Source organism: Saccoglossus kowalevskii, chromosome 16, assembly GCF_978046115.1.
Source record: "Saccoglossus kowalevskii chromosome 16, keSacKowa6.1, whole genome shotgun sequence".
NCBI lineage: Eukaryota > Metazoa > Hemichordata > Enteropneusta > Harrimaniidae > Saccoglossus > Saccoglossus kowalevskii.
This window is the reverse complement of record NC_140656.1, coordinates 26,493,222-26,517,045: the sequence shown is the minus strand read 5'-3', so window position 1 is coordinate 26,517,045 and position 23,824 is coordinate 26,493,222. Positions and strand designations below refer to the sequence as shown.

General features: G+C 37.1%; 1 protein-coding gene across 2 annotated transcripts; it reads right to left on the bottom strand.

The window, feature by feature from the left end:
* Positions 1-23,682, bottom strand: LOC102803351 (protein unc-13 homolog 4B-like). 2 transcript variants are annotated; one of them, XM_085491283.1, is made up of 26 exons: positions 23,488-23,682; positions 22,841-23,011; positions 13,458-13,514; positions 13,212-13,325; positions 11,734-11,793; positions 11,376-11,442; positions 10,942-11,134; positions 9,877-9,999; positions 9,227-9,419; positions 8,435-8,527; positions 8,217-8,326; positions 7,767-7,923; positions 7,425-7,558; positions 6,870-7,035; positions 6,223-6,326; positions 5,817-6,026; positions 5,473-5,671; positions 5,248-5,322; positions 4,715-4,819; positions 4,253-4,525; positions 3,618-3,791; positions 3,249-3,498; positions 2,887-2,925; positions 2,456-2,579; positions 1,892-2,105; positions 1-1,597 (listed from the first exon to the last, which is right to left on the bottom strand). In XM_085491283.1, the coding sequence occupies exons 1-26, from the start codon at positions 23,575-23,577 to the stop codon at positions 1,433-1,435; spliced, it is 3,660 nt and encodes a 1,219-aa protein (XP_085347409.1). In that variant the 5' UTR covers positions 23,578-23,682; the 3' UTR covers positions 1-1,432. The 2 variants fall into 2 exon arrangements, with proteins under 2 accessions (XP_085347409.1, XP_085347410.1); XM_085491284.1 differs by lacking the exons at positions 22,841-23,011; positions 23,488-23,682 and adding an exon at positions 14,079-14,246.
* Positions 23,683-23,824: the final 142 nt, after the last annotated feature.

The following is a 23,824-nucleotide window of genomic DNA, read 5'->3' as shown; positions in this document are numbered from 1 at the left end:
TTTGTGTTAGGTAAATCATTTATTTGTATAACATTAATCACATTACATCAACTGCTTTCTTATTTAAACAATAATGAACCCCCGGAAGCGCTTCGTTCGATCGGGAGAAGGGCCCATGGCAAGATGATGTGAGGCAAAGCAAATATTATCGAGCCCAGATCCATCTCCGAATCCAATATGACGCTGTCGGGGTTCATTATTGTTGCTATAAATCACCGCCATCAGAATGAATCAAATTTACTTAAATTTGGAGGACTTTTGTTGAAATGAATTTACTTGCGATAACGAGGTTATCGCGTGATAATGTAAAAATCTCCGCCTGTAACAAATACATGTGCATTGTTTAAAATATATGTCTCGGAATAAAAATAATCTTAAAAATAATAATATATATTTTCATCATGAGAAGTAACTTGCTAATATGAAATATTTTGATAAAAAACACGCATAAATGCCACTTGGATTGAAATCCAACTTAAAACATTGTAATGAGATAAAAGCCAATAACAAAACAATAACAAACCACTGTAAACTATCTGTATTATAAATATACATACTTTCACTAAACGTTAGTGAATTGTGACCACTGTCAGTTTTAAAATATTTCTAGATTTAAAATAAATAAAACACGGGGATGTTTTACCAATATTAAAATGTCGACATCCGTTTATAAAGTATAATATAAATAAAAAACATTTTACTTATTAATTTGAAAACCCAACAAAATAAACTCTTTAAACAGAAGCGGTGGTATACATTTGTAATAAAAAACAATAAAAAATAAAATAATTTTGTAATTATAATCTATTTTTTAATATAATATAATATGATATAATATAATAAATAAATTAATGGTTCAAATAATTTTTATTGAAATAATAATACTCCCAACACAATATTTGCTCTTCTTCGTCATGCATTTAGAGACATCTTTTGTCTCTATGGGTATGTTTATTGAGTCGAAACGAGTCTTTTGGCTTTCTTTTAAAAGTGTATACTTTTTCGAAGAACTTTCATTAAACCAGTGAATGTCAACTTGCTCCTTATTTTGGTTCTGCGAACGGTCACGTTTGTTTCCGTGTGATCACTACGGATGCAGCATTATGACCCTTATACCGATATTACTACAATGCTCTTCATTGGCTACCTAAGCCTAACACAGAGCTGACTGTCCAATCATAAAATCTGTTGTTTAATGACAGAGGATCATCGTTCCTACTCTTGTCTTATCTGTGCGAAGATGGACATTTTACGTCTAGACAGTCGTTTGTTAGCGAGTTTGTACTAGTCATCACTGCGGGTTATCTGTTCCCGTCGCCTGCATTCTGATCTACTTGATCAGTGCTGAGAACGCGGTTCAATCCATAACTTATAGTCGATGGTAAACTGTTAGCGAACACAGTGCAAAGCACTGGTAGCACGTCACCCACGTTTAGGTAGTCAGCCTCGTGAAATATGCTAATAGCCCTGCTTCGCGGAAACCAGCTCCCCGTGTGGATTTCCTATCCGTTCTCGTTGGTTTGTTTGAGATGATCTTCTGTCTCTTTGCTGCGAATTTCTTGGCCACTTTGTCCCATTTGCCCCGACTGCCCAGTATCTAAAACGAACAAAACATAATACAACTACTTAATCAGTTATGTTCACTTTTAACATGCGGCTACACTGGTTTAGCGCCCTCTATCTACAAAAGATTAAAAATCACGATTTTTAAAATCCATGTATTTCTAGTTGTCTAACTCAGAGTGTAGAAATATAATGGAAATACAATATATATATATATATATATATATATATATATATATATATATATATATATATATATATATATATATATATATATATATATAAACTAAGTACGATTTTAATTATCATGCATGATGGAAATGATTACCTGGAGCGGGCCGTCCGTTTCAGTGGGTCGTTTTAATGGCAGCATGACTGCTGGACACATCTCAATAGACTGAGTGACGGGCACCTCACGCGCACTTTTCATGTGCATGAATACCTCGCCAGCAAACGAATCTGCCCATATAGAATTCTGGCTCACAACCGTCATAGATAAAACAGCTCCTCTCGTGTCGAGAACTTCTTTGGGTAATCCTGGACTGTAGACGTACCATAAGAAATTGAAAAAATAACCAGTAACGTATGGATACAAATACAAAGTTTGTATATTTCTAGAAACAGGCGATAGTTGCATAGGATCAACGCATTTAGTATATATAGCACGTGTTAATTCTTTAGTAATTCGCTCACTTTATCACATGGCGGCCATTGCTGAATATTTGCGTTCCAAGCCTCGTTTTCGACTTAGTATTGGCTTCAAATCGCACGTACTGGTATCATTACAGGAGATGCGAAAGCGAGACTTAGAAAAACAAATAATTCAACAATGATGCCCGCCGCATGAGAAAATCATACATACAATCATGCCGTGAATGTTTGTTGAACTTACAATTCGAAAACTTGGTTGAATTTCGGACATAGGTTCTGCTCCACCACTTTTGTCTTCTGTATTTTAGAATGTGTAAATATGGTGTCTGGACACAACTCCAGAATGACAAACGGATCACTCAGTCCTGCAACAACAGAAAAATAGATAAATTAAGTGTCATTCAGTAAAATAATGCTATTTCGTTGTACCATGGGACATTACCTACATGATTGTACACGATAAACCAATGAACATTGTCATGCGATTTATGAACAATTTTGTCAAAAATTATGACTAGGCTTCTATCTTAAATGTTCTTATCACTAAGATAATTTCTATTATCATTGAATCACTTTTTTTTCGAGACGACAGTCAAAATCACTTGCATATTGTCGTCTATCCGGCTTTTTCAAAATAAGGATATCCATAAATACCAAGTAACACTATCTTACCATTTTTGTCCAATCCAGGCAAATCCACGGCATTTACAACTACAGAAAAAGAACAAAACAAATTGTTAAGTTATTGTCTGCATAAAACAAACAAAAACAAACTGGGCGACAAGATAGAATTATCCAAAGAATCTCGATTTGGTTGCTCAGTACTCTTGTGGAATAATTTTATCGTCTGTGCATGGGTTCACCGTGACGTCATGGTATGGTAAGACATGAAGTCGCCGCCAAAGTTGTAGTGGTTCACCAAGACAAGGCCATAATGGCGACTCGGAGGTCACACATAATTTGTCTTGTGCTAGGAATTTTGGGAGTCTGATCTTCCGTCACTTGATTGGGAAGATTATGAACCTAAATCTCACCTTTGACGAAGATAGTAATATTCCCACGTGTTTCTTCCATGTATCCAATCTTGATGGCTAGATGGCCAAAGTACGCGTCCGGTGTCGATACGTTTTCTGCCATTGACTGGTAATATTCGCAGACGAGATCTTCTGAAGACATACTGTTTAGCGTCAACTGATTCTTCACATGGTGGTACTGGTAGTTTTTCACTTTCATTTCGCTCAGACCCAAATCTCGCCCAAAAAATTTCTCTAACGCGCCCAGATGCTGTAAATGAATAGATGCAATCAAAACATAGTCCTATCATACATTGTAATTACATCAGGAAATAATGTTTCTATTGAATGTGAACTTATTTCATTTTATAAAAAGTAATAAAATCCCACCTTGTCCAACGTTTGATAGTAGTCTGGTGGTGCTCCGACCTCCAAATGGTTGCCACTGGTTCTTAACAACGTATTCCATAGTTCATTAACGACTCTCGGGTAGATGGGCGGGCTCAGCGTCTTATATAGCTTCTCCATCTTACCATCCAGATACTCCATGACCGGATCAATGCACTGTGAAACAATAATGCTATGATGATTAGTATTCTTTAAAATGTTAAGTGGTTTTTATTTACAATATGAATTGCATAATGAGATTCTGCTTAAAGGGCGATTGTCGTCGCGCCACGCATGCGCGAGATATATGGGTCTCATATAAACAAAGATGGCGACTTTGACTATTGCGCAGATCAATGAGTACAAACTGGGACGTTTCCAAGCTTTAATTAGGTAATTTTTAGGTGATTGGAAGGTATCGAAGGAGTTACCGGCGGTATTCAGTGCAAGTCGCGCCCAGGTCAATCATACTCGTGATTTTCATTTGAAGAGTGCATTGGATTATGGGAAAATCAATGTTTATCAACACAAATGTCCCACATGCGCAGCGCGACGACCAGCGCGCTTTAAACGGCAATCTCGCAAGGATTCAGATAATTTTGCAAATCGAAAGAAAGACTGTATGGAAGAGAACCCACCACCACTCCTCTGTGAAACAGACATTCCATGCTTTTTGTCATCTCCTCGCTCATTCTTTCAGTCATTTTCCTGACCAGTAAATCGGACTTGTTGAGAACGTCACTGTTAGCGCTCTTCACGAGTCGTTTGAGCGTATGCAGGGTCTTCGTGCCCGCTGATTGGTTGGAATGTTTCGTCACTAGTCGACCCACGGTCTCTTCCCACTTTAGAAGACCCGATAGCTGTTCCAAATACTGTCGAACGTGATCAATATTGTTGAGGGTGATGCACAACTGCAGGAACAAATAACGTGTAAGATATACTGTATTTAAAAAAAATATGATGACAGTAACAACAACTGATAGACTAATAATTGTATATTGATAATGATTATAAACCTACATATCACTGACTATATATCAACTAACATATACCAAAGCTGACTATCAACATACTTATACTTTTATTAACAATTCACTCACCTTCTCTTTGATATCAAATTGTGGACTGTCTTTGTCATAGAAACCATTCTCATGCAAAGTATTATGAAGATTATCAGCGTAGAGTCTAGCGCCATCACAGATCAACTGCGAACGAATTTGAATAATTATGGTTAATAAACATATACATCCTTCCAGATTGGCTACTTGGTAACGGACATGCAGATAACTGAATATACATTTGATGCAAATAGCCTCAGAGACCTCGTTGATAAAGAAATAACCACGCGAAGTCAAAGTTTTTGTTTTAGCCCCTCGCACCATGATGTTCAATTCAACTGATCTATGCAACAACGTTTTGGAATTTTTGAAGTAAATGAGATGACAGGACAGAATTTAACACTATTTGAGGGACCAAAACAAGTCGCGTGACCCTCTCGCTCTGAACGAGATCTCGATGACCACTTGCGTTTGAGGCCTCTTTGTCAAGAACAAGGACTAAAACAAGATTTATAATGCTGGATATGTTAATGAGTTATAGTATAGTATAGTATAGTTTACAGTTGAATGCTTACCTCTGTAATCTTTGTTACTGCAACACATGCGCTGTCAGGATCGTCGTAATCAATATCAATCCATTCTTGCGTAATCTGGAACAAATTATTCAAATTATTCATTAGAAAACGAGAGAGTTCACCAAAGAAGAATATAAAAGCTGCATTAATGTTACGTGTTTGTTACCGCACCTCCTTCGATCGAAACACGCGTGTCCGTTGTCGTTGTACTAGTATCCCACTTACCTTTTGAAAGCATGTAAGTACATCGACTGACGATATGGAGAATTTTACCAGTGAGTCCACCAGCATAACATTAGGGTCCATCTCCAAAGCCTTCCTCACTCTACGGTCGCATTCCCATTTGAACGTCTGCAACCAGAATATCAGGGCACCCTGGAACCAGGTGGAATGGCCACTCAAATCAAGTTCGTCACTGTAATAACTAAAAACCATATTATTCATTAATATTTGGTTCATTCATTTCGTTGATTCAGTGTGTAAATTCGAACAGGAAGCCAATATTTTGAAATATACACACATTACATTGAATTCCAATGGCTCTGGGTGGCATATTTGTAAATACTAACCTCTCTTTTACACATTCAGACATAGATTTGATTATCTTCTTCACAGCTAAGTAACACGCCAACGATGCACTACTGCTTTCTGATATATTGATAGGATATCGTTGATATCGCAGTTGATATTCGTCCAGTTTCTTCATGACAGCCTGGATTTTCGGCGACAGATGACTGTCAATAATTCGACATACCAGTTTATAATAATTCATATCGAACCTGGAATAAATTTGTGTTGATTTAATATAATAATTTTGGTTTATTTGCTATTAGATTCGCCGTTACGTTTCCATACTCGTTCAACATTAAGGTAATATAGTACATCACGTATAATACACTTACAAATATATGCGATCTCAAGATGTGCTATATGGTAACCATGAATACGCACATCGATTAAACATGCTACACCCACCTGCTAAAGAACTCCTCATACTTCTGATTAACGGCACAGAGTGTATTGAGCTCTTCGGTTACGTCTTTCAGGCTTTTCATAACAACGACCATTTGGCTTGGTTGCTAAGGTTAAGAATGAGTGTGTCAAAGGTCAATTTTACGCAGAGCACTCGAACTTTGGCATTTGCCGATGGCCTGGTTGATAATAACCCCCACTTTTTGGACTTATTAGTGATTTAAATGTTTGGTGTGATATTTTGCACATTTGCAAATATTTATCTATGATATTTTTGATAATTTTGTCGATCAAATAGATATAATTTCCTGCTGGCTAAAAGTCTTGATCGAAAGTTGTGAATAATTATGGAAAAGATAATGCAGTTTTGTTTTTGTGAAAGGTGATAATTGTCTTTGGTGTTCAAAGCGATTAAAATCTCGGTTTTACTATTAAAATAGTGATCTAACAACCTTTAATTTTTCCTTCACAATATGGGAGTTCTGTCACCGCTACATACAAACTAGGTTCAATGTATTAATCAGAGGTCGATCGAAACAGATGCTTTTCATTAACTCGTTAAATCTTTGTTTGGAGTATCAATTGAATGAAGATAAAGGGGATCTATTTATTACACTAGGGTGGTCAGGTTCGAAATTTCTAATACTTACAAATGTGCCCTTGTCTTCCGATAAGATGTTTTCCAATTTCTCTGATAACCATTTTTTCCCGGTTGTCTTGATGACATCAATCAACTTGTTGATCACTTTACCTTTCAACGCAGCGCCATTACCATACCAGGCTTTTAGGCCAATCAGGCTGTGGATGAGGTCCAAACTGGAAACAAATATTGAAATCTAATAATGTTTTCTTATTCTGACACAATTCCCACACAATTATACACATTCCCAATGGGCCCATTAGAGTCAAATCTCAGACTCATCGGCGAAGTAGTCGTGATCGCGCTGGCTCTATTTTGATGAGATCTATTGTAAATCAATAAAATAAATCTTTCATATATTTTATATATATTGAAAATGAGAGTACACAGATACACAAACGATCAAAGCTGTCGTCGCTAGAGCCTGACTTCCAGGTTCAACAAATTACTACACCGAAAATAGTAACACTAATACATAAATTTGAAGCCAGTCCAATCATAATTATTGCACCCTGCAATTAACTTTAGACGCCTACATTAGAAACATAAATAAAAGGTTGCTTACTGGTACTTTGTATCGATACTATCCAGCTCCGAGTCGTCGGGCTTCATTGGAGGAAATAATTGTGGACCTACATCGTGAATGTCATGTAGAGCGACGTCTATGTACATCGAAATACACTGTTCCAACAGCGCCGCCTATGGGATGAAGAGTCAACAGGAAATACAGCATAAATACTTTTCTGTTCGACATGTAATGTGGCTCGAAAAAAAAAGAAACTATAATCAAAATTTATGTGTGTCTCGTAGTGGATTCGCATCGCCTTATCTTATCAAATAACCAGGCTGATAAGAAAACGAGAATTTATACCGTTCGTGAAAATATGATAGGATACTTCACACTCACCTCATAACGCGAGAGCACTGGTCGATCCGTCATATCGAATGAACCCTGTGGCATTTGCATTGCAAACACGGCCATGTCAACTTGAGAGATAGCATTACGTAAGGTGGTCTCCACCACGCCTCCGTGCATGTGCCACTCCAACAATATGCACAGGTGCCTGTAAATTGAAACAAATGAATAATAATTAAATAATACTAATTACAGCAATAATAGAATAAGTTAATCACCCTAGCAGTGTTAATTAATGATATCCTATGAGATATCGATGATAATACGAATAAGTTCTCTTTGAACTTGGGCTTTCTTGGAATTTTAACCTTCTTACTTTTGAACTGTATACTGTACTATCAATTTTTGTTTGTTTTGTCAATATTTGTTGATGTAAGTATTTGAAAAAGAAATGAAAAATTTATAAAAATATTTATAAAAAAAAAAAGTAACTTTACTTACATGAGTGACTGTGAAACTTTACAAACACAGTGTTGTATGGCATATTGGTCTAGAACAATTTGACTCTTTGTTTCAACGATACCATTCCACGGACCTGTGTGGTATTTAATCTACAGAATGAAATAAAATAAAATAAAATAAAATAAAATATAATATAATATAATATAATATAATATAATATAATATAATATAATATAATATAATATAATATAACTTACTGCATTGCTATTTTCTGCATTGTATTTATAAACTTCTTTGGCAAGCATGTAGTATCTTTCCGAGTTGTCAGATGTTTCGCCAATCTCTGCATTCTGTAAACATGGAAACAACATAATAATAATAATAATAATATCAGGGTGAGGGTAAAATGAAGATGTATTGCACACTGACGTCATTATGATTTCACTGTCTCGATATTTAGAACACTGTGTTCGAGGAGGGCGTGGGCAGAGACAATATATTAAGTTCAGTTCAATATTTCTCGATTTTTTGATTGATACTGTTTATTTGCCGGACTACCATAGATGGAAACAATAAAATCAAGAAAAGCGGCGATCAGGCGTTTTCAGGTGTCAAAGTCCGTCGTCTGACCATGCATATATGAGTCACCTGCCGTACATTGAACTGTGCCTGCATGCTAACATCACTTATATACTCTGTCATCGTTCGAGCAATTGAACTTAAAGCGGGAGGGTCGTCACCTGCGCACGCGCGGGAATTGAGTCCCAAGCGACGATAACAACACTCGCTAAAACGCAAAGGCTCATGGGTAGACGTTTGTTTGTAAACAATGACACGCTATGGCCCTCTGACGCATGCGCAGGTGACGACTCCCCCGCTTTAACTGAACTTATCGCCGGTCATTCAACTGACGAGAACATAAACACGCAATAAATAGAAAAATAGTAAGCCATATATAACAACATTTTACATTTTCGAGGGAATGAGCACATAAGAAATATCATGCCAGCTTCAAACTTTGTGGATCTTCATCATGTGACATTACTCACTTCTTTAACGGCTAGTTGCATTCTCAGTCTGATTTGACCTGTTACAGGTATAATACTTCTCGACTGTTTCTGTAACTTAAACCACTTGTCAAGCCCTAAACTTGGAACTTCTCTCAGCGGGAGCTGGATTTTACCCAGAAAATCATCGATGGGTTTCCCATACTCCACCGTCTGGCGAATCTGTCGGAATATACTGCAAATACAAGTATACGATTAGTTTCGTTTATTTGTGCCAAGATCTAAACAACAACAACAACAACAACAACAACAACAACAACAACAACAACAACCATTAAGCGATGTTTGGTTGTACGTACTTGTACAGTAGTTGGAATGCGTAATATCTGATCAGAGAGTATGGTGTCAGGAGTGGGCTATGACCTAATTACTGTGGTTACCCCGGTATTGACCATATCTACCGATAACTATAAAATGTGGTCAAATGATCTCTGAATGTGAACTATGCCCACTTGTTATTATGCTAACAACACGTGATGGGCAATTGCGCATTCCAAGCCGTGTATGTCATAATTCCAGCAAAAATCAAGCGATGAAAACTAGATTATAGATGCATTTAGGCCAATGTATTGAGATGTTTTTTTTTCTTTCTCAGATTGTACTACAATTATATAACGTGTAGAAATACTCACTTTCGTAGTCCTGCAAGTTTGTGGTCGTTATCCAGATGCTTGACTCCATCCCACACGGAATCTTCTACATCGTGGTCCCACATGTAGAGATTTAGTTCTTCCTTTGCCAGATCCGCTGTGTGACTATATAAGTGGGGAAAACAAGGAGAGTTCTAAGAGTTCCGACATGTTGCATGTTTGTCAAAAGTACACGCTGTGCTGTGTGTGTAATTATCGGTTGCCATGCTAGTATTTATTCGAGTCGAAGCAATGTTTAAGAGTTAAGAAGTATACCCCTGTTCTTCCCAGCGGACTTTTGTTATTTCTTGGATGTATTGAGTGTTCAGTGACTCTTAGACGTTTGGTTGGTTTTGATCATGCAGCTGAGTTATGGATGAATGTGACGTAGATGGTTCAAGGATGGGTGCGGGGGTATCGTCGTACATTAGGGCTAAAAGAAAGGACATTTTTTACTAAAAGCAATGGTACGTGTAAGATGGTTTCGACGCTGTCGCAGCGAAGGGTAACCGATGTAACCGATGTAATATATTAACAGTGGCAGATCTAGGGGGTTCTAGGGGTCCGTTGAAAAAATTATTCAATTGTTTTTTGTATAATATAAAACATATCATTAACTTAGTCTGGCGATTTTAAAGTTTGGACCCCCCATAAAAAAATCCTGCATCCGCCTCTGATTAATTCCCTGATTAATTAAAGTACATGGCTGATTTCATTAGTGTTTCAACACCAATTGCAATACTATTTTGTTAGCGCGAGTCAATATTTTTATCACGTCTTAGAAACTGCGTGGCAACGCGCTGTAATCAATATTGATTATAAATGACCATGCGTACGAACAATCTCAGTATACAGCGAATTTCCACTCATGGTGCAACAGATGGGAGGGGGCGAACATTCGAGTACTAGCAAAATTACGAATCTTGAACCGTATTGCGGAGGTAAAAAATATTCTGTCGGGCTGGTGGTGCAAGTCTAGCTAGAATTTACGGTTCTTCATTCGTCAGACGCTTGTCTGTCAATACTGTTTCCCCATTCTTTTATACTTCCACTCCTTAGTGTACTTACAATTCAAACTCTTCGTGCCATTTTGGTTCTAATGTGGCATACTTGACTTTTGTTCTCATAACATCGCTGTTTACGATGGAAGACTGCCTTCTTTCCTTGTGTTTATTGATGAGTTTCGGGCTGTTTTTCGGGCTTGCCTTTGGACTGTGTGACGGCCGTACTAAACTGATGATGCAGTACGGATCGCTGCGACCTTAAAAAAAATCGTCGTATGTTACAGGTTTATAAAAAAAGTTGTTTCCTCTTAAGCATCATAACCGACACAAACTAAAAAATTCTATCTCACCACAGGAAGCATTTTGTATAATTTAAATTTCCATTGATCACATGATCACCTGATTCACGTGACTACGCAATTGACTGCGCGGCGAAAAAACAAACAAACAAACAAACAAACACACACACAATAAACAAACACAGCGACGAATACTTACCGTTTGGGTCCATGGCCTTGATTCCTTTCGCCTCCACAACGTTGATTTTGAGTATTGTTTGCTTTGGCTGCGTGTAAATGAAAATGCGTGGAGGTGAAAAGTGCAAAAGTAATGTGAGATTGCAGGTATAACTGTCATGAACACGTGTGTATCGGTCTGTTTACTGCCCCTCCTTCCCATTTTTAGAAAAGGATAAAAAACTACATCATCGAGTTTGCTTGTACCCGTCAACACTTGAGTATAACAGGAAGTCGCACTGAATACGTAGAACGCCGCTTCTTAGAAAGTCACGCGGTAAAGTGTTATATAGTATTTTGTATTTGAGACGTAAAATTGGAAATTGAATTTGCTGAAGTACCTTTCTGAGCATCGCTTCTCCAAGACACTTTTCGTGTGTAGCAATGTCGATCTTGAACACCTATAAATATAAAAAAAAACAAAACATGAAAAATAATTTTAAAAATTCACACATTCTTAATTAAATTGTCGATTTTGTAAAATATTTCCGCAACTTTCCCCTTCAGTAATAATAAGTGTTCGAGTTTTCCATATTTCGAATATGGTACTGAAAAGTAACTACTGCCATCACTCATCATAACGGGTCAGTAACCACCTGAAAGGTGACATATTTGTGGCGGACTGTCTGTGAGAATTCGGTTAATTGTAAAACCACAAAGGCTCATTATGCTGTCGCTTCAGTCGACAAACAATGTGAACGAAGGGTCGCTTGGTGGGTTGCGGTTATCGCAGACATACACATTTGCTAACCCTTTTAACACCAGCACTTTTCACCGCAAATTATCGGTACAACATTTTTCACATTTTTGTGTAGTATTTGCTTCTATACAATTTCCTTCTCAGTTTTTAACAAAGTAGTGAAAATAATGTGACACCTACAGGACTTGGTCAAAATTGATAAAATAAATAAATAAAAAAAAAAGGTTGCGTGGGGACAAAAGTGTTTAGAAGTTTGGAATGCGCTGATAAAGAACTGGCAGGATACGAATTCGCCGTCGCCTTATTATATCAAAGCCCTTACAGAATAAATGGCATGCCATGTCATACCAAACGCATTCTGCATTTAACTCCGTATTATTATTAACGTACTAACCCCAAGACGACTAAAAAAAGGTCACGTGAATACATTTGGTTGTGGTTGATTTGTGTTCATGAACTTGTACTTTCCTTTTCGACTTCATGGTCTACAGATTGATATAACTTTTTACTTTTACACTACACACGCGACGGTACTGAATGCAGTAGCGGGAGTTATGACTATCACTTTCAGTTCCGATGCATCGTTAACGTCAACCAACCGTAACGGCGCGAACAAATGTTATTCAGCTCATATTGCCGATTTTTAAAATACATGAATACAACGATTTTTTTTAAATGTAGTGACTCTGCAGATTTTATTGTTTGATTGAAGCAACTCTTGGGTGCACAGTAGGTCAAATGACATCAGGTACTGAAACAAGACTGACGAAATCACACTGTTGCTATGGTAACATAGATAGGAAGATCAGAAGTAGCATGTTATCAGTAGCAGAGATCACAACTTGTTGTACCCCACCTTTCTCTTTTTCGTAATATGGAAAACGAATTTTTCCACGCCTTAAAATGCAACCACTTTTTATATGCGTGTGGTGGTCGCCTTTGTTTGAAAACCACAGTACGCTGATAGAAAACCATTTTCAGATCTGTGGAACTTTGATGTTTTAGGTCTCGCACTAGAAGCTAAAAGTTTAAGTATACCCCTGGTTAGCAACGATCGTGTGTAGTATGAGCAAGTGTGCGAGAACCGGGAGTAAACATACACTGAAATTAAACTCGTACCGCTTGAGCGTGACTTATCATGTCTTCTTTGCTTACAACGTCGGTCGTCTCACTTTTCCCGATTGGTTGTAGTATGCTTTGTAAGAGCGACACGTAAAAACTATCGAATGAATCCTGAAATGCAAAGGAAAAATTCAAAATACGTTACAAAAAAACTGTGTTTCGCTTGAAAGTCGGAAAACAAACATTCGGAACTGGAGTAAAGGAATTCAACGTCTGTCATAAGGGGACGATGTGGACACCCACCTGTAAGATCAGAGCATCTCGTTGTCTCGATCTTCTTTTTAGTTGCTTGAGCGGCATCTGTGGATTGACAAAGAGAAACATGTATTTTAATTATTTCCTAACATATAATCTTCGTATAATAATGCTTGCATTCTCTGGAGTACAGCATTGACCGTACCTTGCGTTGATGGCAACACGCCACACCAAGTGTTTCAAAATCTCCGATGTTGTCGTGACGAGCGTTGGGTTACCAGTGTAAAGTACACAGATAGCTAATCGCGACAATGCTTTTATACCAATATCTGATACGGAAATAAAACACACACGCTAAGGAGAGCCCTACGATCCTACGGTCAGATAACGAGCAGGAAAAGTGGTTTTAAGAAGAAAATTTACGAAAGACGGTAGCGAGTACTTGTTTACACACTGAATGTCGACTGTACTGTCCAGTCATTCGTGTATTTATCGCATGCATTGCTTGTGACGAAGCAGAACCCCGACAAGTAGGATAACCATGGTTAGTTGATCACCCGCTAGACTCGCAATCGCAACATGCTATGCATACGACTGAACTGAGAATCGGATTACGTCCCCACTTGTATCAAGATTAGCATTGGCATAACAGTTAATGGTCAACCTTACCGGGAGTTTGGAACTCATGATTTTGTCCCCTAGATGTTCGTATACTCCGAGGGAGGGTTAATGTGATGTAAATACTACGAGTCACGTGTTAGGTGAAGTACGAGATAAAATACACGACTACACTGGAGTTCGGCTGGTCAACTATATGTAGTGCGGTTACATTGCTACGGTGTGAGCACATACTTTATTATGCACGACGTCACAAAAACTGAGTAGACCACGTGATTTCCGGAGTAGCGCCCTGCTCTACTATTAGCACAGACAAGAATCACAAGAGTCTCAATGTCCATGTGTTTATTTACGTTCCCATGGGTACAAAGGAGTGGTCGACCAAATATTGAAACTGTTTAGACAAAAACAAAGAAGCCGACACACATCGCTAGGAAAGTAAAATACGAGCTCGTTTCCTCGGCACGTGACAATTACCGAGAACAGGTTGAGTTCTGTCCTCTTGAGCGTTCCTATGAAATATTGTTGTCGATTATGTTATTCTGGAATGAAGGTCTTGTTAAAAAGCGACCACTGTTACCCATATTGTAGTACTATTTCTGTATCGACATGAATTGGATAATGTCCGAATATACTAGTTAGAATAGAATTTAATTTACATATAATGTCACAAATATTCATTATTATTATTATTATTATTATTATTATTATTATTATTATTATTATTGTTCGACATTCGATGGTCCACGGGACGTATACGACGGAGTGTGAAATACTTTGTTAACACGAAATGTGCATAATTGCAATTACACCTTGCTGACCAGGAGCGAGCCACGTGGCGGTAGAGTTATTTCACATTTTTTGATGATCCCAGCTGTAAGGAATGTGCATTCTTTCGATATCTCCCTTAGTTGACAAATATTCATTTATCCCTCGCGTGAGGTACAAACATGCTAAGTATGTTTAGAAGAGTATGCAATTTTTGAAGGTCAACCTTTCGTCGCAGGTAGATTGCTTTAGTGTAGTTCTTCTAAAGTGATTTGCGATTATATGCTTAAGTATCCTGTATCAATATAACGCAGATACAAAAGAATGCAGCAATATAACATGTCGGGGCTTGATTTTACTTGCTATCTTGAAAGTTAAATAAACAATGTAAATTAACCACATAAATGTTATTTTTACCACGTGCTAGTTCTCACACGTTGATGTCTTGTATCTTTTGATTCTATATATACCACAGCGTGATCACATTCTTCAGCAGGATTATTTTACAAATACGGCCAGTAGGCCATATGTCCTAAGATCAAATAATTAACATTATCACCACAATTTTGAATAATATACAAATAAAACCATTATGATATGACTTTTCGTAAAATGAAAAAAAATAATGTTTTAGATGCAAACTGTATTCATTGATGAAATACATTTTTTTTAATTAACTGTGCATACAAGTTAATCCGTTACGCATGCGCATTAGCATCTTCAGTATTTTATCTAATGAATACTGCACTTGGTTTAATTTTTTAATTTATTGCTTTAAGAGTCATTATATTTTCCTATGAAGATGAAATTTCGAAAACAATTTGAAAACGTTCGAAAATACTCGGAGGTATCTTCATTAACCTTTTAAATGCCTAAAATGCCTAAAATGACCAAGCTGTACAGCCATCGATAGAGCCATTTAATTTTAACACCAGTTCGGTTTTACTTCTGCAGAGAATAGTGTAATATTTATTAATTTGAAAAAAAGTGTGAAATGGCGTTCTTTGGATTTTTTTTTTGCGCCTTGGTTCGAGTTGCTGAGTGAAATATGAAAGGGGATACATACCTGAGTTGTGTACTTTGTTTAAAGTTGATTGGATAGTCAACGTTTATGTTTTGTGCCGAGAAAATTACATATTATATGACCATATATTATTCACGTCGAGCATATCCGTGTTTACTTCCGTGTTTACTCGATCGCGATTTCACGATTTTTGTTATGTTGGTAACAGTGACAAATACTAGTACGTAACAGTCGCCGCTATAGTCACGTGGCGTGAACGGAATTGCTTTGGTTTTATGTTGGCGAATTCAAGATGAATCGGACGAAGATTGTAGAAAGGAAGGAGGAATGACTATCGAAAAAACTAAAGGTCTATGTTAAATATAAGATACTATGCGTATCACCTCTATTTTCGATTTTTAGATAATTTTAACATATTTTTTTTTTGAAAACTGCGGGTATTATCGTTGACGGTAACCACTGTATGTAAAGTCGCGTTCGATGTGGATTCCCTGCGCCGTATACAACTACATTGTTTACTTTACACGAGATTGAACCGCTCTACATGACGACAGACGACAACCGCTTCACATATTATACGGTGCGAGGATTGCGACATGTTACCAATCAGATTTACATATGTCACGACGCACAGACGTGGCTACAAGAACCGGAACTACTTAGTATATCGCCCTGAGCAGTCGTGTCATTAGTGAACAAAAAGAAGAAACGAAAGTTGAATTGAATGTAATTCTACACAACACACATCCCGTCCGACATCCCACCCATATCAACATAGTTATTGCGCTGGTAATAAAATAAGTTTCTGTTGAACCTTTTCATTATACTTATACAACATTTTTCTATATTTTTTCAAAAATTTCTTTGATGATTTTAGACAAATAGTAATTTTTCACTGCATTCATGTTTTGATGTTTTTACAGTTTCCAATGTCAGTCCGAACAAAATGTTGAATCGAAATACAAAAAGAATGCAGTGCCCGGATGTAGATTATATTACTCACGCCTACGTAACAATAGAAGTAGTAAACCACGTTGCTTTGTGAATGAATTGGTGTCAGATTATTGGAGTGTACGCTATTTATAGAATACAAGTAGGTCGTCTAGTATGGGTGAAGGAAGATCTGCATAATCCCAGAAGGTGTCACCAACGACGGAAGCCCCAATAAAGCCGGAAAAGTTGTGATCATATAACTCAAAGCTGGCTTGACAGAAACCGAGATACTGTTTTTTAAAATGTATCAATGTACAACTATGTCTGATACAAATGTATCAATGTACAACTATGTCTGATACAAATGTATCAATGTACAACTATGTATGATACAAATGTATCAATGTACAACTATGTCTGATACAAATGTATCAATGTACAACTATGTCTGATACAAATGTATCAATGTACAACTATGTCTGATACAAATGCAGGAAGTTAGATATAGGGTGGGGTTGGTGGTTTATGTTTGAAATATGTTTACATCGTAGTGTCTATAAGGAAACGTAATTGGCGAATTTTATTACGCTTAGGGAGATATCACTATTTCTATTCCTGGGTGTCCTTGTCAAAATTAAAACATGTACATGAAAACACTACTACGGATTACTTCAAAGCTGAGTTTGTGCCGTTCACTCGACTTTGGCTGTTTTCACCGGCTCTTCGATCAGCGTTTCACAGCAACTCGCACAGAGCCCATAGCAAGTGGTGCGCGCCTTAGCAAAGTAGAACGTTCTGTGACGTAGCTACACCCCGAGGATATAGGATGATGTACAGTACGAGTGATGTCTTTCCGATATACTGAACGACAAGAAGACTGTAGGCAAATTGAAGCATAACGTGGGTACATACAAAGAGCCAATGAATATGGAAACACCGAACTATTTCTTAATTTTCTCCTTGTTCGAAATGTACCACGTAGACGCCCACCCAATCTGATTAAAATCTGATGTAGTGTATGGGATTTAATTATTTTGGCCATAAACTTATTTTTATTTTATTTGTTATTACTTTTGTTATTAATGCCTTTTTATTTTATTATTTTACTTTGATTTTGTGATTTTTTTAATTCGACCCTACATACCTTGTTCGCTTTCGCAATTACCAAAACATCAACTTGAAAAATAAAATAAAAATAAAATAAAATAAATATACAAAAAAAGCCAAAACTTATTTTAAACAGATTGACGCCCACCATACGACGAATGATTAGATATCATATAGCGTGAATTCTTATGAATTGCAAACATATGTTATCGAACATATATTAATAGTTTCCAGAGTGGCGCTTTTATGCTCTGAATAAAAACATATAATTATTACATGCAATTAATTGCTCAAACTTGCAAGGTGAGATTTATCTCTAATCCCAGAATCCCTACCACACCGACAGCAGAGCGTACAGACTAATTGAACTATTATCGACTCATGGAGCAGTAATTGCATGTTGGTCTAACCCAGCGGGCATTAAAAAGCCATCAAAGCGTTCAAGTAACATGATAACTTGTATGTGATAACTTTCCAGACATGAGTTCCGTTTTTCCATTGCATCAATATCTTTGCCCACATCTTTGTATTTGTGATCACGTGGACCTCTTTGATTTACACGATTTTTCTATTGAGTTTTTACAGAGGTGAAAGAACAAATGTATTTATTCACAGAGATTCTAAATGATTTCCTTATCAAGTACAATACTTTGTAAAACGTACACGAATACTTGGTAACGCTAGTTGTCCGTTGTTCGTCTATTGTTCATCGCACCCACTTGTTTGATTCTACCGTCGTATCAAGTGAATAAGCCACGTGACAGCGTAGTTAGGGGGAATCACCCGAACTTAAAAATTGACGCGATTGTCAAAATGGGTGAAAGTAACGGGAAGAATGCAGAAGTTGACTTTCTATGCGTTCCAACTTCTCATTTTACATGCCTCTAAAAATACCGTTAGGTGAATATGAACCAATCCCAAATTTGTCCCTATAAATCTTGTACCAAGTTTGTTATTGCGACAACCCAGTTTGTCATTTACGATTTAGTTTGAATTTGCTTTGTACAATGACACAGAACTATTCTTATCCCAGACAGGTGTTTTAACGGTGGCATTTTCCCGTTTTAAATCTGTTATATCGGAATTGTAATATGAGTTAACAGGAAATTTGGAACACCGGGATATAAAGTCTCGAGCTATGGAGATACACAGCATATCTCGAGAAGCCCTAGAAAGCAAACAGAAGCGCGACCAACGAACGAAGCTGATTTTTCTAAGTAATTATCATGGACTGCAAGTGGAATGGAAAAATTTTCATGGTGGTAAGTAAACGCGAATACTAGTTAATTCGCAATTTATTGTTAACCGAGAAGAACTTATGTTTGGCATATGAAACAAAAACAATGCACTCCTTGTTATTTTAGCTGTTTATGTTTAACATGTAAACTTTCTGATTAGTAGAATCTAAAAATCACAAAACGCTTGTAACATGTATTTTTTTCTGTTTGATACAACTTTAAAACCAACTGAGTTTTATTTTATTGTATTACTTACCTCGCACAAATTTACAAGTAGATGTGAAATTTTGTCGAAACTAACAATGCATTTCACACTCGCGGTACCCATCACATGGGACCCACGTCGTGCACGACACGATACAACGAATGTACAGTTTTAATTAGCGAAATTTTCAATAATGCTGGTTATACCGGCGTTGTTTGAACGCTGTCATCGCTCATAGAACACTAGTTTCTTTCACTGAAGAAGTTGTCAACGAACGATATTTCTGGTTAAGGTGTTAGCTGGTGTGATTAAACTCCTCCAACAAGTTTAGATATACACGGACTTTTAATATAATATCAGATTTGTTAGTTCCCCAATATTTAAGGACAATTTTAAATCAAGTGGTTCTTTCAGTGATTTACATATTACTAAATCAATTATGTGATTATAATTAGCCGCATTCTCCCCATTGCTAATTATGGTAATTATATACACATATGCAAGTTACCTGACGTGTATGTATATTCCCTTAAAACACAATGCGTATCACTTGAAGTTTGACAATACTTTGTTCATATATGATGACTATATTAGGAATTATTATTTGATGGTAATTCAACGGAGACAAGTAATTAGATATAAGTGTATACATCTCAACCGTCACGCAGCCATGATTAATTTAATGCAGAGTTTTGTATCAGAATAGCCTAGGATATATTTTGTGGGCGGTGGAATCAAAGTCAGTCTGATCTGTTCAGTAATATACTTCTAGAAGCGGACGCGGTACTTAGTCGAACGCACTGTTACACATTGTTACTTGCTAAATTTGGGATATTTTGTTTATTCTGCTACTCGTATAATGTAATTATTCTACGACGGTCATCTTTAAGTCTGGGTGTATACATGACAATGATCCTGGCTTCCGTTTTGATCTTTTGTTTTTATTTAAAATTTCCCATCGTACCGCGTGATCACAGTATCTCGTCAATACCGTTAGAATGTTAAACAAAACAATTTCAGTAGATTCTTATCGAATTAATAATCAGGAAATGTACAATGTCAAGGACTATTTTGGAGATTGTATCAATATTAATCAGGCTTATGAGATAGAAAATCTACAATACAGAACACACAAAGAAAAAAACACCAAAGCCATTTAATAACAAGCTGAATCACAGTGACTCGAAACCTCACATGCCCTCAGTACCTCTTAGGTGGTTTAAAATGTACTTTATCTATCCCTACCTTTAGATGATTGTCATGTCGTGTGCTGCGCTGAATGTCCACGGAACGCCTGTCTGCCAAGAGCCAACGGAAGCAGAACTCAGTCAGATCTTGGCAAATTACTCTCCTAATGGAATGGGTTTTAGTACAACCAGCGGTTCGCACAGCGTGCCATCAGACACCTCCTGTCCTCTAACGTACGGCAGTGGTTCTCCGTTACAAGTGCGTTCAACTTGTCCGTTCTACAACGAAGAGACCACCGATGTGTCGAGGTATCCGCGAACCATGCTTGATGTGAAATGTTATGCGTGTGCCCATTGTATTACAGATTTTCTACAAAGCCGTCAACATCCATTCTGGGAGTGTGAACGCGTTACTCGAAGCGTTTGGGTACTTCAGAAAACAGAGGTCTGCATCAATGGTGTTCGCCAGTACGAACCCGTGCTGACCGACGTCTCCGTGTCTTGTGCTTGCGGCAGATATCGTATTTAAATGGACTCAACTTTGCATTTGATAATCGAAATTTGAAACGATGTTTCGAATTTATTGAATATTTAGACATTGCTTATGACGCTAGTTTTCTGAAAGAGTATATTTGGCTTGCCTAAACTTTTTCTTTTATTTTTGTGCTCTAATACTAACGTATATATATAAATTGTTAGTGACTTTTTTTTAGTTTTACCACACCGATGCGAGTTACGCATATATGGTAGTCATGTTTTAATGGCGAATACATCACACATAAAATAGACATTTCGTACGCATGACGTCACTCCACAAAATGTGACGCCATGCATATGCAACATCATATGGATGATTTTTTTGTATTTTGTTTTTGATTGTGGAATTTCAATCGATGGAATAATGAACTACACAAATGTACGCACGAGCTTTTAAATTACGAGTACGTACTTTCAATGTAAAGATCATTACTGGTACGTACCATTAATTCAAAGTGCATGCGCACCTATGTGGTTCATAAGTTATTATATCATGTTGATATATATCATATATTTTCCGTTTCATTTTCAGTTTTGAATCCCATTTTCAGGTCTAAGTAGTATTGTACAACCATTTTTTTCCACTGGCTTTTAATTTCACTATTTTGATGATCACTAGGGTTCAGGTTCACGAAAACAATTAGTTCTATTGTTATTTCACATCTTCATGTTCATTAACATTTAGCGTATTTAACTTATCAGTGAAAATAGCGAAATTAAAAACCAGTGACAGTATGTTTTATTTTAGTTTTACAATAATTTGTCACAACCGCAATTGCCACTAGTTTTTGTTTTCAAGTATTTTATAAAAAATATTACTGTAGTCTAACTAAATGTGCATGCCAGTAATTAATAAAACGCTAATTTAAAATGAAAATACAGAGAATTGCGTAATCTGTTCCGCATAAGATCGTCCTGTATGGTGTAAGCGAGAGGCTTAGCAGCACATGCGTGTTCAGCTAGTGTTAATTTCAGCCATGGCACTTGACACCGGGGAAATGCCAACGTATCAGGGTATCGCATGGTATTCTCGCGTTATTGAACCAGTACAAAACTGTGCGTATATTACTAACTAATCGGAAACAACAATTCGTTGTACGTTTTAGAGCCGTACTCTTGTCATGCATGTACACACCTTTTAAATTATGCGATGAGACGCTAGAGGGGGCCATAATATATATATATATATATAGTGTGTGTATGTATCACGTGATTTCCCGAGAATATTACGTATTATCTTAAGATTCTCGTGACTTTAGTCATATTTCGAGTCATAATCCACAGTTTTAAGATTTAAGATTTTTATTTTTATTTTTTTTAATGTTTTTGTGCCAGGCGACAGTTCCAGACATTGAATGTCACTGTTGTCTCTTCTGACTTTTTGGGACTACGTGACTGGGTTGTGTGGCCATCTCCCTATCAAATGTCAATTTTAATGCGCTATCCTGGCGTCAACCAGGCCCGGTCGAACACAAGCCCCTTCGGACCTCCAAAGTCGCATTCGTCAGTGATTGATTCTCGGCCAGTGGAATTGGCCTTCCCATTGAGTCTGTGGCACACTCACCCATCCAGGGTAGGGGTCGACGCTGTTACACAAGTTCGCTAGCTAGTGCTCACCAGTAAGCGATATTTGTTATCTGACATTCGTATGCAGGTTGGCAAAACTGTAAACAAATGACGTCACAGTGCGCCGGCCTGACGAATGAAAATGCTCGATTTTAATACTCCATAGACTTATCTGATGTGTAAACGAATTTTCCTGTTTTGGTTTTGTTATCGTGTCGCTTTTTTTAAAAATGGAAACCTAAGCTTACCATTGCTTTGATCGATCTTTTTAATCGCGAGGATTTCTTTTTGTAGCTCATTCTTTTCTCTTCTAGCCTATCGTTATTCCCCGTGTTGCTTGCGGACGATGACGCCGTCGAAAATGCAATATTTGTCGACTTCACAACTGCACGTCTCAAGAAGGAATACGTTGTCCTGATCTGTCACGAAAATAATAATAATAATATCATCATAGTTAATAATTGGTGTTGCATAATTGGATTGTTGATACTCCAGGGAGTGCGGGTAGAAAACATCCCGGACGGCCCGAGCTAAAAAAAAACTAGTTTTCTGAGGTCTTTAATGACCGATAATCTTCAAAATCCCGTATACGTTAGGTACACGTAGATATTGATGTGTGCCACAAATGATTTATAATCTTAAAAGTACATATACAAATACAAATACATTCCATATAGCCTGTATTTAATTCTTAGATAGAAATATACGTTGACAAATCTCTAATATTCCCGCCAAGTTTGTAGCGCGACACACGTTGTAACTTGTGTTGTCAAGTTTAAAAAAAAACAACGGTGAATGGCAAAGCCGCTTTTTCTTGCTAATACGAGAATGATTCTTTGCATCGAGTATGATGATAGTTAACGAGTCTGACTACTATTGAAGGAAAAACTCTTACCTGTTTTCTCAAAGGCAGTTTCGCGCCTCGTGTCTCTTTCGTCATTTGCGTAGCAGTGAGCCTGCGTTCAATTTTCTTTGCTGCCGACATAGTGAGTTCGTACTCTGAGTCGTTTTATTTGAGCCGTACACCGACGGATTTCTTGCTTATATTAACTGTTTAGCTGTCACTATGTTGTAAATATAGATTACCGACTAATTATGAAATCATAAATGACGGTTCCTAGAACTCGCTCCGTATCCGGAATACACTGGTCGTGTAAATATAGCCTGCTCTTAACAGGTCTACTGGTAGGTAGTTGTAGCGCATACCATTAAATAAAGTACAATGTTCATTA